The sequence below is a fragment of the Zootoca vivipara genome, chromosome 3 (genome assembly GCF_963506605.1).
Source record: "Zootoca vivipara chromosome 3, rZooViv1.1, whole genome shotgun sequence".
Lineage (NCBI taxonomy): Eukaryota > Metazoa > Chordata > Lepidosauria > Squamata > Lacertidae > Zootoca > Zootoca vivipara.
The window spans coordinates 47,958,312-47,974,899 of NC_083278.1; the positions used below are offsets into that span (position 1 = coordinate 47,958,312).

The following is a 16,588-nucleotide window of genomic DNA, read 5'->3' on the forward strand; positions in this document are numbered from 1 at the left end:
TCAACCCAAGTTACAGGTACATAAAAGTCTTCCAGATGGTGCAATTATTCTTGATGGGTATGTGGCAGAAGACAGGTGCCCCTAGGGGGGAGAGGGGAACTGGATGCAGCCCAAGTAAAATTGGGTCTGCATGCACACACACATTAGTATCAAATTATTTCTTAAAAGATTGGGGAAAACACAAGCACAAGTGTAAATATAAATACAAAACTACCAATATTAAGGTGCTGCCTGTTATAGTTTGTGCAGCTCGATATTATTAAACACTGTGCCCTCAAGGTAAATAAAATTAGACTGGTACAACTACCCACTGCAAATACAGATCTACAGAAAAATGAAAAGACTGAGGGTTTGGGGGGATGAAACAATTCTTCTCCATGTTATCCATGTGACAAAACCTAGATTTAAATGCCTGACAGATTCACAGATTTAAATAGAGCTCTTCTTTAAAAATTCATGTTGATTTGTGGGTGGGGAGTCTAGCTCTGAAACAAGTATATTATGGTATGCTGATATAAGACTCGCACCACCCACATAAGAAGTAACACTGGCTAATAGTTTATGTGCTGAAAGAATTACACCTCCTACTAACGTCCATCTGTTTAAAAGAATAAATCATGCAAACATGAGTATCCCCATTAAAGCTTTGCACACTTCAACTTCTAATGCTCAGGCATTTCAACTTTTCAGTTACAGATAAATCTGTAATTTCAGTGGTTTAGCAATAATACTATTTTAAGTATTTTTCCCAGAAGAGAAAAACTTTCGTTGGGCATAATGAGCATTTAGAACTTGCAGGCTGAGAGTTGTACTAATAAAGGCTGCTTCTCTCTCTCTCTCTCTCTCTCTCTCTCTCTCTCTCTCTCTCTCTCTCTCTCTCTCTCTCTCTCTCTCTCTCTCTCTCCCCCCCCCCCCCACACACACACAGAGAGAGAGAGAGAGCAGACAAAGAAAAGTTCAGAAGATACTGTTTACTAGGAAAATGTATTCCACTGTATTTCAAAAGCAGGCAGAAAAGTAGACAACTGTTTCTGCCAAAAACAAGGTAGAGAAAATTCAATAATCTGAAACATGATGAGCAAATAAAATCTAAAGTGTATGAATACATGATAGCATTAATGTTCCAGGTGATATGTCAGCACAGTGTTTATCATCCTTACCATCCAACAGTAGCACTATACATGCCTAATTTTATTATTTACCTGTTTTATTGAAATGTTTATTGATTACCTTTCAGCCATAAGATCTTTAAAATGGTCACTAATCAGATACTAAAACAAAATTAAGAAAAGAGCAATAAAACCTTCAAAGACAATTTGCACAAGTTATACAGGCTCCCCGCTTTCCTCCTTAAAGGTTAAAAAATTAACTTGAAGACAAGACAGTTGTTTAGCATGTACTGTATAAGCCCCTACCCTGATTTATATCAAAACTTTATGATTAGTGAGAGGTAAATGACAAAAATAAAAAGAAGTGCCAACATTTAGAGAACTAACAGACGTGGATACCAATATCCTGTACAGGTACAGTTATAAAGCAGATATTCTGTCCAGTTCATGCCTGTCACAGATACTAGAATCAGCAACTGAATAATTGTAAATACTCTTTTAAATATGTATTTTGATCACTTAAAAATACATTTACTTATGAGCCTGACCCCATAAATTACTAGCACTGATGAAGCCTCTAAACTTGTCTAAATGCTGCACATACATTAAAAAGACAGTTCCTATTTGCAGGCTCACACAAAGCAAGGATACAACACAAAAGGAAAAAGGAGTCTGGAGAGAAAAGGGAAAGCAGGTCTTGGAGCCACCTGCTCATTCACTGGCCAATGCAAAAGACCAGAGGAAAGGGGTGCAGCTTCTCGGTGAACCATCGTCTTATAGCCAGTGGTAGAAGCCAGAGTGTATCCGCTTCAGCTTTACAACCGCAGGACAACTGACAATATGAAACACTACTGCCTAGTCACCGAACATCAAAATTTTGTACTATGTAAGTCTAGGGTGAAGTGCACCCCTCACTCAGCTAAAGATTTTTGCTTTAGCTGTTTTCAAACTTTTGTACTCTATGACCTGTAATTTAACATCCTCAGTGGACCAATTATAGCAACTGCATTTCAGTGAATATTCTCTCTCATACATTGGCTACAAATGTGCATTAAAATATATTTGGGTTGCACTGACAACCAAATGGAGCTGTTTATGGAATTTGGTTAGGGTTTGGAATTCTCTCTTATAGTAGTCCAGTTCTTCATTTAGATCAGGCATGTCAAACCTGCGGCCCTCCAGATGTTTTGGCCTACAACTCCCATGATCCCTAGCTAGCAGGACCAGTGGTTGGGGAAGATGGGAATTGTAGTCCAAAACATCTGGAGAGCCGCAGGTTTGACATGCCTGATTTAGATGATCTCAGATACTGGAGTTAGCCAGTTGCTATTCTGTTCCAAATGAGTCCTTCTTTAAGGTTCCATAAGGTTCTGTCTTGCCGTAAAATTGTTTGTGTGCATATGAAGAAGTCAGCCACAAATTTGGAGTGCAGAGTCCTCAAAAATGCAGAGGGTCTTTCATCTGACCTTGAAGTAGCAATGTGAGTTTTGAATCAGCACCCAAGAATTAACACAGACAAAACTATGATGAGTCAAAACAAGATAGAAGCAATGACTATAAGAGGCACTTCCAATTATCAAGTGCTGTCAATTCTGGACAGTGTTTTTATTAGCTGATATTTTCTTTGGAAAGCTGAAATGTTCATGGCATCAAAAGGAAGACTTGGGAAATCTGCTGAACTAGAGCCAATTCAGCAAACTACAATGTCCTGTGCTATGATACAGATAACCATACAGACATGTCTAGGAGCCATGATAGGCTACAGATACATTGCACCTGATTATGCATTCTTGGGATAATTCCTATGTCTGCCAAAACACCTGGATAAAAACTAGAGAATAGTAGAATTTAAACAAACCTGAAGGTAATCTAATACGGTTTCTGAAATATAGGCATGATTGTCAACACTTTTACACTGTTATATTTTGCTCAACAAATCCACATTATAATATCCACAAACAGGAGCAAGATTAAGCAAGTTCAAGTTGTGTCTCCCAAAGGTGCCTGAGAGCTATGAATAAAGTACCTAAGTCCAGAAGAAGGTCATATAAATAGCAGTTTCAGTTTCTAAAACCTACATGGTAGCATTTTTACTCCATTGCAAAACCTCAAAGTCCAACTAAATAAGTTGCTACGTAGAGATGTAGATGTCAGTCAAAACATCTCTGTCAAAAATATCAATAAATCTTCTGAAATGTGAATGACAACGTATGCGTTTGTGACAAAATACAAATATTGAACACACTGTACAGTTAATTGGTGGAAAAGTACAGTAACTGGAACATTTCTGATATATTTCCCATGTGTGTGTATTCATTCCTGAGAGAACTCAATATTTTAAAAGGTGGAGAATTTAAGCAACTTGTGGTTTGGGAAATGTTAGTTTCCACAGCAACCAGCATGATTTTCTTTATATAGCATTATAAACAGATGGCAAAAGAGTGGTCTTATTTGCTTCTTTGCCAAGCATGTCAATAAGAACTTCTGTACTACAGTATTGTATATTTGAATTCTTAAATAAGCCAGGTATACTGGTAACAGAATCTACTACTGTAGGCAAATACAATTAAATCTTTACTTTTCGCAGATACAATTCTAAAAAAAAGAACCAGCATCCCTGCTCACAGTGGCTAAGCTTTCACCATTTGGAACATAAGTAAACTCTAAACTATAAAATCTTGAAAGTGAATGCTAAAATTACAAATGTAACATTTGCTTCCTATATATTTTTGTTCCTTAACTGTCCTTAGTTAAACGGCTTCTGAAATTCACAATACATCTGCAGAAAGTAAGGAAAGAGTTGTGGAATGAGCTTTAAAAAACAAAAACATATTACAGACGTATTTAAAGGATATATATTTCAAAATTAGCATGGTGATACTTGCTACATTCTATGTAATTACAAGCCATGGTTTGGTGTTAACATGAATGAGCAGCAATGACCCTCAAGCTTGCGATTGCTTCATCTCCCACTGATCTCTCATTATACTGTTTTTTTCCTAACAAACATCTAGTTAAATAAACCATAGTTTGCCATTACATGTATACCTGCAAACTATTGTTTATTCAACCAGTTTTTCTGTATATTTGCATTTGAAACCAGACCCAAACCATAATTCCCCCATTGGAAATTGTCATTTGCCAAAGAACTGCAAGTCTTTTAGCAAAGCAAAGCATGCAAAGAGAAGAAGAGCATGCAAGTCTGATGCTCGCTGCTGCATGTTCATATAACATCAACTGAGCCTGCATCTGAAACCAGCAATTGCTACTAAGAGTATTTCGAACGCTTAATCTGTATCTGGAACTTTGGAAACTTTGGCATATAGGCAGTCAGCCTTCCATCTTTTGCTGCTATCTGAAAGCTAAGGGTAATATTGAACATCAGTCATGGAGTAGACCCGCTACAGTCAGTGGACTTAATAAAGCTTCCCTAAATAGGGCTGCCTTCAGGTGTCTTCTAAAAGTCTGGTAGTTGTTGTTCTCTTTGACATCTGGTGGGAGGGCGTTCCACAGGGCGGGTGCAACTACTGAGAAGACCCTCTGCCTGGTTCTCTGTAACTTGGCTTCTTGCAGTGAGGGAACTGCCAGAAGGCCCTCGGCACTGGACCTCAGTGTCCGGGTAGAATAATGGTGGTGGAGACACTCCTTCAGATATTGGACCGAGGCCATTTAGGGCTTTAAAGGTCAGCACCAACACTTTGAAATGTGCTCGGAAACGTACTGGAAGCCAATGTAGGTCTTTCAAGACCGGTGTTATGTGGTCTCAGCGGCCGCCCCCAGTCACCAGTCTAGCTGCCGCATTCTGGATTAGTTGTAGTTTCCGGGTCACCTTCAAAGGTAGCCCCACATAGAGTGCATTGCAGTAGTCCAAGCGAGAGATAGCCAGAGCATTCACCATTCTGGCGACAGTCCGTGGGCAGATAGGGTCTCAGCCTGAGTACCAGATGGAGCTGGTAAACAGCTGCCCTGGACACAGAATTGACCTGTGCCTCCATGGACAGCTGTGAGTCCAAAATTACTCCCAGGCTACACACATGGTCCTTCAGGCGCACAGTTACCCCATTCAGGACCAGGGAGTCTTCCACACCTGCCCCTCCAAAACAGTACTACTGTCTTGTCAGGATTCAACCTCAATATGTAAGCCGCCATCCATCCTCCAACCGCCTCCAGACACTCACACAGCACCTTCACCACCTTCACTGGTTCTGATTTGAAAGAGAGGTAGAGCTGGGTATCATCCGCATATTGAGGAACATCCAGCCCAAACCCCCTGATGATCTCTCCCAGTGGCTGCATATAGATGTTGAAAAGCATGAGGGAAAGAACCGAACCCTGAGGCACCCCACAAGTGAGAGGCATGGGGTCTGAACACTCATCCCCCACCACCACTTTCTGAACACGGCCCAGGAGGAAGGAGCAGAACCACTGTATAACAGTGCTCCCAGCCCCTCTAGACAGTCCAGAAGGATGTTATGGTCGATGGTATCAAAAGCTGCTGAGAGATCCAGCAGAAATAGGAAACAGCTCTCACCTTTGTCCCTAGCCCACCGGAGATCATCAACCAGTGCGACCAAGGCAGTTTCAGTCCCATGATGAGGCCTGAATCCCGACTGGAAGGGAGCCAAATGGTCCGCTTCTTCCAGGCATGCCTGGAGTTGTTCAGCAACCACTTAAGTCTCAGCAGGGATGCTCTGTCATCCATAGTATTTTTTAATGTTTATCATGGTTCAAGCCTAGACTTCTTTTATACGTATGTTTCATCCAAGTTACAATGGTTATATATTGACCAACAAGTAGAAGCATAAGGCATAATCATAAGACACCATTCAAGCTTTCCTGGGGTCTGCATTTTTTACATATAACATGCCCAATGTTGTTTCTTTCTCCTCTGTATTCTTGAAATCTCATCCTGATCTTCTTCATCTGTTACCAGGACAACAAGCACTCTGACACTCCGATCTTGATAGTTGTAGCTTTGCTCCACTGTCTGTTTCACATGCATTAAAATAGTTTCTAATGGTTTGCTTTCCTATATGCCTACATATCCACTCCAGATTTCCTTCAAGTAAAAATAAGTGACAAAGATATCAGGAGCGGGGGCATACATTTTAGGGAAGCAAAAACTCCAATTTAAGGACTTGCCAATCTTTAAAAGGAAACTACAGTATGTTTAAAATCAGCAATGACTGAAAAACAGTATAACCAGAGATCCAGATTTAATGAACAAGAGGTGAATCCACACAAGCATGCTGATGCTGTTTTCAAGATTAATTAAATGTTTTTACTAAGTGTTAACTGGGAAGATGGGTAAATGAAAGAATAAAATCATCCAATGTTTTGTATTTTGCGCTAATCATATGAAATTTGCTTATGCAATTTATGAAAAATTCTCCCTTTAATATTATATAATTTATTGGGGAAGAATGATTCCAGAAATTGTAAGCAAGCAGAACATTAAATTTCTGGTGAAATATGACATGCTTTTTCAACAGTTTTACAATTTAATTTTATTAATTCTAAGAAGAGTTTGAGCCAGTCACTTTAAGTCTGCAATCTTAAATTCTGCAGGACTTACTTGTGAGTAGACATATACTACTCAATACCTGGTTTCCACTGAAATCAATGGGATTTAAAAGTGTTTCACTTGGCTCAATCATGCCTCTAGTTTTACTGGTAAAAATCACCACTGGTAAATTCTGCACCAACGTGCTTGCTTTCAAAGGAAGAAAGGAGAAATGTGGGAGTCAATAAAGAAGGAACACTAAAAGGCTCTGAGGGCAGGTGGCCTATACAATTTATTTTCAAAGCTGCATTAGGACCCTGCAAAGCTGCTTATAAATCATGTTGTTAAACAACATGTGCTGTCCCGATAAATCACAAACATCACTAACCCCATTTGTCATGCTCTAGTCTACGGATATTTTTCTAAATGACGCAATGACTATGACTAGGCTTGGCATTTAGCAATATTGGAAAGGCTGACTCAAAGGGTCTGATAGCTCAAGAAACAAATCCAATGAGACCTGTTTTACACTTCCGTTCAATATTCAATAGAGTAAGAGGACTTCAAGAAAAGTTCCTGCACAAAATTCACTTTTGTGGGATGGGTAATGGACACCAATCCTTGCTCTGATAAATGCATTAGCAGGTTAATTCAGCATCAATAAGAGAAGCACTTGACCCAGTGGAAAGACTGGAAAAATATAGAATTGTTATTGTTGGAATGTCCTTTCATTTTACTTTATATAGTACAGGTTATTATCTCCCCAGCACACTGGAACATTGCTGCACTTTGTGTTTTATGTCATCCTAAATAAAATAAAAAAGGTTGTTAAAAATGAGTTTTTAAGAGACCAGGTCCATTTATAAATTGTCTCCCAAGTAGTTCTGAGAGTCAAGCGAGGAGGAACAACTAGCATCTTGACCTCTAGGAATCCACCACTTTCCAGCAGCATTTCATGCAAAAGTAGTGGCACTTTCTTCAGCAGTTTATTTAAAAAAACTCAGCTGGCCCTTCAAATTGGTTTCTGCTTCAGCTAGGAAGGAACAAGAACCTGCTCAAATGCAATACAGGACACCTTTGTCATTCTGTACCATTCACTCTTATCAGATAAAAGGGAAGAGGACAGAGACAGGTGGGCTTGCTAATGCTTTATGTGCCAGAGGGAAGCATTTGGAAAAATACGCAACTGTCCCACCAATTCACAGCACTGGCAGCGAACATCAGTTGCTGTCCAGTCACAACAGATTCAGGGTGGTCAGGAAGCTTTGTAAACTACTGCACTACTTAAATTGCAACATCCAAACCGAGTAGAGTAGGGATGAAGAACGTGTGGCCCTCAAATGTTGTTGGACTACAACTCTTAACCTTCCCTGATCATTGGCCATGTTGGCTGGGACTGATGGGAGCTGGAGCCTAATCCCTGACAGCCACAGATTCACCATCTGTAAAGTAGAAGGAAGTCATAAACTACTAGTTAATGCAAGTTATGCAATTTGAGTCACTCTTCCAAGTCCTTTTGATAGTTTTGCTTCAATATTATGTATTAAATGAAGGTTCTGCTAAAACGTTGTCATTTTTGCTCTGTTGTGTTTACCTCTTGTTCTTATTGTCTTGAACTTATATGAGTTCTTTTTCTTCTGAAAACCCCCCACAATATTTTAGAAAGCCTCAGTAAAAAGAAATTGGCTTTGAATTTTAAAGACTCCCTCCCCTCATTTGAGCATGTTCTTTTCCTCCCTCCCTTGGCATTATAGCCATCTTACTTCAGAGCCAAGAAGAGTTTTATGAAGGTTTTAATAGAAGGTTTCCTAAAATGTGCCAGCATGTGCCTCCTTTCCAAATCCTTCATAAGTCATTGAACAAACCAAATCTCTGTGTGAACATGAAAAGGTCATTCAAAACACAGAGCTAGCCAAGGACACAAGTTTTGAGCAGACACCACAAAGTAAAACAAATTTAACTGCTAGGAACAGAATATTTCTTCTTTAAAAGTTTATAACCCAGGCCAGGGTTGGAGGAGTGGGGAAGTTAGGGAAAAGTTTGAAATACTGAAAGCTACCTCGTTTACAGAAATCCAGTATCTGCCAGCTGTCATAAGTGATTTGCCTGAAACTTTCCATACAAAAGGCAGCATAATAATAATAATACAACTGCAAAATTTCAAACAGCTTTGTTAAATTTGGAAAATCTGTGGGGTGAAAGTAGAATACAAGGCTAAATTAGGCTTATTACAGAAGAATTTGCTTTTGCCTTAAAAGCCAAGTATTTTCAGCAATTGGGAATGCCCAAACAAAAGAGTTTCCTGTCTTCAACATTCCAAATTTAAGTCTAGGTTAGCACAGCTATGCTTTTGGTGGTCTACTGAAAATGTGGTAATCTTGGGACAGCTGTAAAGTGAAACAGTCTGCCATCAGACTCAGAAGACTAGAGCTGTAAATTCGTTCCGGAGGTCTGTTCTTAACCTGAAACCATTCTTAACCTGAGGTACCACTTTAGCTAATGAGGCCCCCTGCTGCCGCGCGATTTCTGTTCTCATCCTGAGGTAAAGTTTTTAACCCGAGGTACTACTTCCAGGTTAGCGGAGTCTGTAACCCAAAGTGTTTGTAACCTGAGGTACCACTGTACCATATTGTCAGTATAGGGGGGTAAAATTCCACAAATAAGCCCACTGCAAAGCGTGCTTAAACCCACTGAAATCAATGTCTTAAGCATATCTAAATCTGTGATGGGCCATACTCCTTAGCACTTCCAAGTTATGAGCAATAATGCTACCTTCAATTTATCTCACTTGAGAAATCTGAAAGTCAATATTACGTATTTCATGGCTATATTTCAGTTCACACTATTTGAATGACTCAAACAAACTGCAATTACATAAGCTGAAAATAAACACAAAACATATTCTTTTAAATAGCACCATTTCATTTATGTTGTCAGCATAAAATTAAGATAATCTCTTGAAATGTTTTGATGTGGTTTCTAATATACAGTATAGCAGTTTTATTACTCTTGAGTAGTTTTGTATTTTGCTTTTTAAAGCATTAATAACTCATATCTAAGACCTAGACTGTTTTCCATGATGTTTTTAAGCTGTCATATTGTAACATACTTTTGTCACATATCCTTTCCTTATGTAGGCTGCAGTCAGCATCATGAGGCTTGTGTCAATCAAGTATCTATAGGACACATCCTTTTCATACCATCCTTTTCACAGAGCAGAGGTTTCTGCCCCTGCCTGTAACTATACTTACTGTGCTTATATTGAAACAGGTCTTCTCAAACTATCATTAACTTTCTCTTTGAGTATAAGAAAATTAAAGCTACCCCAGCAACTTCTTTTTGGATCATTTTCTTAAACAATGGATTCAAATTCAAACTCAAATTTAAACCTCACTTTTGGCTGATAGTTTTTTGTCTTTTAGCCAATAAACAAAGGTAGATACTGTTGTGGGGACACCGCCTGAATAAAGCTAATCTCAAATTATGATGGCCTCACCAAGCCAAAGGTGTTTCCTTTTTTAGAAAAGCAAAGCTACAGGGTTCCCCATTTTCAGCTTTGCCTCACTGACCAACCTCCTCAAGTTTCCCTTTGCCCATCTTCATGGCCTTGCTGGCTTTGTAAAATCATAGTATGAGACCAAGGCAACTACTCTGGAATATAAACAGTTTTACCTCAAATTGACAGACTATAAAGTGTTTTGTCAAAAACATTTTATGCACCTGACAATCTCAAGCGCACTAGAACAGAGTATAAGCTCTTAACAATCTACCTGAGTAAATCTCATGCAGAGGTGTCTTTCATCACCTGTGGATTGCAACCCCATGTCTCAACTTGCTTCAGTATAAAAGCAATGTATGCAAACATCGTTCTCTCAAGAGGTACAACAGAACAATCAACAGAACAATCAGATACTCTGAATTATGGTGGGGTGGGTGGGGAGATGCACAATGCTGCTATCTGGGAAACAGGGAGAGAGGAGGGAAACACTTAAGATTATTTTTTTTAAAAAAACAGCAGAAAGAAAGAGATGTACATGGCTGCCAGAACTTCTGGAAACACTAATATCCAAGACTGGGTCATCAGTCACATATGGAGACAGCCAATGAACTCATGAAGGGGCCTTGCGTTAGCTCTACCACACACTTCACCATATACAAAAATGGCACCATCACAGCACCCCCAGTCCATCAGCCCCAGTGGCACACTCAGCAGTAGCCCCAGTATAGCACCTCCCCAGGCATAACTATAAGCAGAGATTCAAATTTTCTAGCACACCAAACAAGAGGAAGAAAATCACATACAACACAGCACCTATATAGCTGCATGGTCAGGGTGCCTGTAAAGCATACACAGAGCAGTCAAGCAATGAAGACATCACCTTCAAAACACTTTAATGTTTGTTTCAAGTAAATTGATGGAAAGCATCATTAAAGACAAAATTATCAAGTGTATACAAGGGCATGTCTTGCTAAAGAGAAATCAGCTTAACTTCTGCAAAGGTACACCCCATCTCACTAATCCATTTGAGACTATCAACACACTTCTGGAAAGGGTCAGCATGTAGACATTGTTTACTTGAAATCTTTTGCTATGGTTCCTTACTGCACACTCCTGAGCAAACACATCAATCACGAGTTAATTGGAAATGTTCTCTTATGGACTGGGAACTGGTTAAAGAGCAAGAAGCAGAGAACTTGAGGCATGCAAATACAGTCGTACCTTGGAAGTCTAATGGAATCCGTTCCAGAAGTCCATTCAACTTCCAAAACATTTGGAAACCAAAACGCAGCCATGGGAAGTCATGGAAGCCCCGTCAGACATTCGGCTTCCAAAAATAGTTCGCAAACCAGAACAGTCACTTCTGCGTTTGCAGCGTTCAGGAGCCAAAATGTTTGAGAACTAAGCTGTTCAAAACCAAGGTATGACTGTAGTGGGGTCCCAAAGGATCTGTTTTGGGACCAATGTTTTTAAACATGTTCATAAAGGATCTAGAATTAGGAGGAGGCAGTGAAGTAGCAAAGCTTGCTGGCAACACAAATATATTTTGGTGTGGAGGGATTAAAAACAAAAAAGGATCTCTTTAAAGTGGGGAAATGGTGGTGCTGTGCTCTTTGTGGTGCTTAGTTAAATTTGTAAGAAGTTCCTCACACCATGTGTGAACAATTTTGGGGGACTTGGAAGCTGATTTCCACTGAAGAATTTGATGACTACATGAAAGAACTTGGTGTGGGCTTTGCCACCAGGAAGGTAGCTGGTGTTGCTAAGCCCAATGTGATCATCAGTTGCAACGGAGATGTTATAACCATCAAAACAGAGAGCAGTTTAAAGAATACCAAGATTTCCTTCAAACTGGGGGAACAGTTTGATGAGACCACAGCAGATGACAGGAAAGTAAAGAGTGTTGTGACATTAGACAATGGGTCGCTCTACCAGTTGCAGAAATGGGATGAAAAGAGACCACAATAAAAAGAAAAATAGAAGATGGAAAGCCGGTTGTGGAGTGTGAAATGAACAACGTTATCTGCAACAGAGTGTATGAGAAAGCATGAAGACAGACTCCTTCCCCTGTGTGGTTAGTGGGACACAGAAGCAGGAAAATTAGTTGGTTCGGGATGCAGAGCCCCACAAGGCAGCTGCTTTCTCCAAAGAACTGATATGTTATTGATAGAACCGTTCCAAAGAACCTGTATACAGTATTCAACCTAAAAGTATGGTGACTATTCAATAAAGTGCTTTAAAAAATAAAATAAAGTGGGGAAATGGTCACTAAAAGATTAATGAGGTTCAGTGTATACAATGTTAAGTGATGTATGTTGGAAGAGGAAAGGTTTATCAGTTTTTAAACCAGTATATGGTGTGCATTTTTGCCAGCAGAACAATTCTACCAATGGAATGTTATACTGGCATATTTGTGATGTTCTGCCAGGATTATATGTCATATTGGTGGGATATCTGACAATCCGCATGGCGGTGCATCTGGCAAATTCTATAGCCCTTCAGCCAATGGATCTAAAAAACTAGAAATATTATTCACAATGATTTATAATAGAAAACTTATGCAAATTATAATGTCTTTCCTAAATGTTAGAAGGATTCTTGCTAACCTTTAAAGATAGACTAATACTGCCTCTAAATTTGATTATTTTAGCTGAAACAGTTCTCATTTGCTCAAATTGGTCTCTCTAGAAAAGTATTACCGGTAATTATGTCTGGAGATATCCTGAGAACATTACAAAGAAATAGCTTTGAAGAGCTATTAAACAACAGCAAAAACAAACATATCTACCCTATAGTACTTAAATTCCAAGTTTGCTCTCTTAGAAGAATAACTATCAAACTTTTTCACAACTGTTGAAGGATGTTAATAAATCAAACCAATCTCTTCTGAAAAGTATTGTTATATTGGAAATAGCTATCACATAATCTTATATGACTTGTCCAAGACCATAATAACCATTGTAATGAAATGAAAACAGCAGACCAGAGTATCAAGCAATGTTCCTATAAATACTGTAACCAGTTTTTACAGTCAGCACCAGAAACAGCGTAGGAAATTCACTGTGATGATCAGCCAATTAAACAAGGAGGGTCCAAATCCCTAATCTGCTGTGCCGGACAGCATGTGGATGTGGCAGATTTCAGCAGGGCAACTCTGTCCATGAGAAGCATCCCAATGTGCCTACCCAAACACTGGTCGGCAGAAGCTACTGCTAGCTGTATCCCTTCTGGCAATTGTCAGTGGGAAACCCAGAAAACAAGGTGTTTCAGGACTGGGACATGATCCAGGGGATCCTGAGTTTGTCCTGTTACTATCTTGTGAAGGCAGTGTGCTTGATCCAAGCATCTTCCCCTGGAAGCCTCTTCAGTCTGAGTGCTGGTGCTATGAAGGGATATTTTTTTATTGACCCCACCCCCTAATCTTTTACTTGACCAGCATGAGTGACAGGGCCATGGATGAGGTGATGGTGATGATACTTCAACAAGCCCTCTTGCTTCCAGCCTAGAGTTTGGATTGCCCCCATAGCTGTTTTATCAACCACCTCTCAATTGATGAAGTTTAAATAAATCTGCATACTACAAAAATCTCCAACACAAGTAGCTTCTTAGGAAGTTGAAGGAATAAACAAAAGCCATCAGTCAATGTCAAACAGAATACCTTTAAATGTTTGTTTCCCATGAAGTATTACAGCAGAGCTTTCCAATTATGTGTTGCGACACGTTAAGTGTGTCAACTGCAGTGTGTAGATATGTTGCGTGAACACTCCTTGTGCTCCTTTTAGGGCTAGAAAGGGGTTAGCTTAACCTCTGGTTTGCTGAGTTACTGTGTCATGAAATGATGCATGCATGTCTAAAAAGTGTGTCACAAACATGAAAAGTTTGGAAAGCTCCTTATTACAGTTGGTCTCTAAGGTGCTACTGGAAGGAATTTTTTGAATTTTGTTTAAACAATAACCAAGATAGTCTCCTTCACTACCAAGGCCTTTAATTTATAGTCCCTACCAGTTAAAAATGGCCCTCATTAAATGATTTCACTTGGTGCTCATTAACTAAAAAAGATTTTCATTTGTATTTCACTTTCTTTTTTCCTGCACAGTTTTGTTTAAAAAACAAAACAAATACTGACTGATTAAAATGAAATCTACATTTCCTGTAAGAGAATTATCACTCTAGCCACTCTTCTTCTTGCAGCCTCACATTCACCCCCTTCAAGTGTCTTCGAATCTCTCAGTCCTGTGCTCACATACCCCCACTCAATGCGACATAATTTGACATCTTAGAGCAGGCTTCCTCAACCTCGGCCCTCCAGATGTTTTTGGCCTACAACTCCCATGATCCCTAACTAGCAGGACCAGTGGTCAGGGATGATGGGAATTGTAGTTTCAAAACATCTGGAGGGCCAAGGCTGAGGAAGCCTGTCTTCGAGCTTAAGGACCAGTCTGTAATAACTTCATCTAAACTCAGATATTATCAGTATTACTGGAATTAGCTCCATGGCTGGGCCTTGCTGTTGCACACAGTAGTTCCCACTTTATTTTTAATAGACTCACTGAAATCAATGAACTCAAATTAGTCATATCTATGAAGTTCAATGGACCTACTCTGAGTAAAATTAGCACTCAATACCACTCTCTGCAATTCACAGGATGCAGACTTCATAAGTTTTCTGATGTTTACCAGCACACTCAGATCTACCTATAAACAGAAAAGGTACTCCTATATGGAGTTTCTTGAAAAAAACTGTATCCCATGAGCCCTCTGCACAGAAACCAGGAACATTCCTATATTTAAGTGAGTGTTCACATCTTAGCCTAAAACAACTCTCTTCATAAAACTTCATTTTCATGTAGAAAGTCCCCGTTTCAATCCTTGCCATCTTTGGGTTTCTTTTCTTCTTAATAGTTTTTTATTGATTTGTTCTGAAATATAAACAATATCAACAACAACAAACAATTCAAATTAAATATGTTTGCCATTCAACATAAAGCCGCCTCTGGTTTTGTTGTTTTAAAGAAAGGCTTCAGGTAGCAGGGCTACATAATCTAATTAGACAATGCTGACCGGTCATACGGGTCAATGAAGGGAATCCCGGGGTTTTGCAACACCGGAAGAAGCGCTGCGATAGGAAACCTGACTGGGGAATTGAAGCGAGTAAGAGTAAGTATGCCTCCCATTTACCTCGCTTGCGGGAGTGGACGGTTGTGTACGAGAAAAGTGACAGCCAACTCGGTGGCCAATGCTTCAGAGGCCCCGAGGGGCGCTTACCTGGCCGTGTTGAGCAACGGGTGCCTGGTCCCCACCAGTTTGCGCACCTGCATGGCGATGTTGCTCAGCTCGTCGCTCAAGAGGCAGCGGAGGCTCAGGAAGGAGGTCGGGTAGCCCACTATCTTCTCGGCTTCGGAGACCACTTTGCTCCAGTGAGAAGCGGACGAGGGGGAGCCGGAGAAGAGGCACCGCCGCTGCCTCCCCTCCGCTCCTCCCGTGCGGAACTGCGGGAGGCTCCTCCGCAAACAGCCTCGAGCCAAGGGCGCCAGCAACGCGGAGCGCAGCATCTCGGCTCCTCTTCGGGACACCTGTTTCGAAGGAGCCCAAGGCAACCACGCGGGCCCTTCCCCGACTGCCCCGAGCTCTTGCCTGCCGCGAACTCCGGGGCGGGACCCACCACAGCTGCTCCCTCCCCTCGGTCCAACACCCGGCTAAGGGCCTGCGCCTTCCTCCCGTCCCATGAGGCGCCTCGCAACGGTTCAAACGCCGCGCGCGCTCCGCATCCCTCTCCCAGCCGCTTCCTAAAGCCAAAAACACTACTTTTCTTTCTTTCTTTCTGTTTTGGGCAAACTCCTCTGAATCCAGTAGCTGGAAAGGAGCCAATCTAAAGGGCTCGGCAACCCCTCTTAAGTAGCTTCCCCGGCGCAGAGCCCACAAGCCGCTTTCATGGAGGCAGCCATCTTAAGTGTCGTAAAAGAAAGGCTGGGAAGCCTCGTTGCTTTCGCGCTGCTTCTTTGCTTTGCGGCATCGGCTGCCGGGTGGGAGGGGGGCATTACTTGGAGGAAGCGGAGGAGCAGAGCTGTTCGCAACGCGGGAGACGGAAAAGGCGCGGGCCAGCCGCTTCCTTGCTTTTCCAACACGCTTCAAAATGCAGCGTGAAAAAATTCACGATTCCCAAGCCACAAAGACAGGGAAACCCAGACAGGGGTATAAATAATAAAACCAGGAGGTTTTTTTCAGCCGGAAAGAGGTGCGAGTTCTGGAACCTCTTTGGTTAGTTCCAGCACTTCTATACCGTTTTGGCACAGGGACACATCACCCCTATTTCCCTCTACAGCACATGCAGACAGTGGCGAAGCTTCACGCTCCGGCACTGGAGGCGGAGAGCAGGCGGGGGCGGGGCAGCCACATGTTCTGGGGGCGTGGCACACCACCTGTGGGGGCAGGGTGCCCAGCGCGGGCGGCGCGGGCAGCCGCGATGACACCCTCGGG

General features: G+C 41.1%; 2 protein-coding genes across 2 annotated transcripts in view; one reads left to right on the forward strand and one right to left on the reverse strand.

Annotated features, from left to right (window-relative positions):
* The window catches only part of PDSS2 (decaprenyl diphosphate synthase subunit 2), a 69,888-nt gene extending 53,811 nt beyond the window's left edge, over positions 1-16,077 (reverse strand). Inside the window, exon 1 of the mRNA XM_035109292.2 lies at positions 15,377-16,077. Coding sequence (XP_034965183.1) covers positions 15,377-15,663 — 287 coding nt within the window. The 5' untranslated portion in view covers positions 15,664-16,077. The remainder of the gene's footprint in view (positions 1-15,376) is intronic.
* LOC118082211 (fatty acid-binding protein, adipocyte-like) lies at positions 11,765-12,345 on the forward strand. Its single transcript, XM_035109294.2, is given in 2 exon segments — positions 11,765-12,059; positions 12,062-12,345. Coding segments are annotated over 2 exon segments (396 nt in total). The 3' UTR covers positions 12,163-12,345.
* Positions 16,078-16,588: the final 511 nt, after the last annotated feature.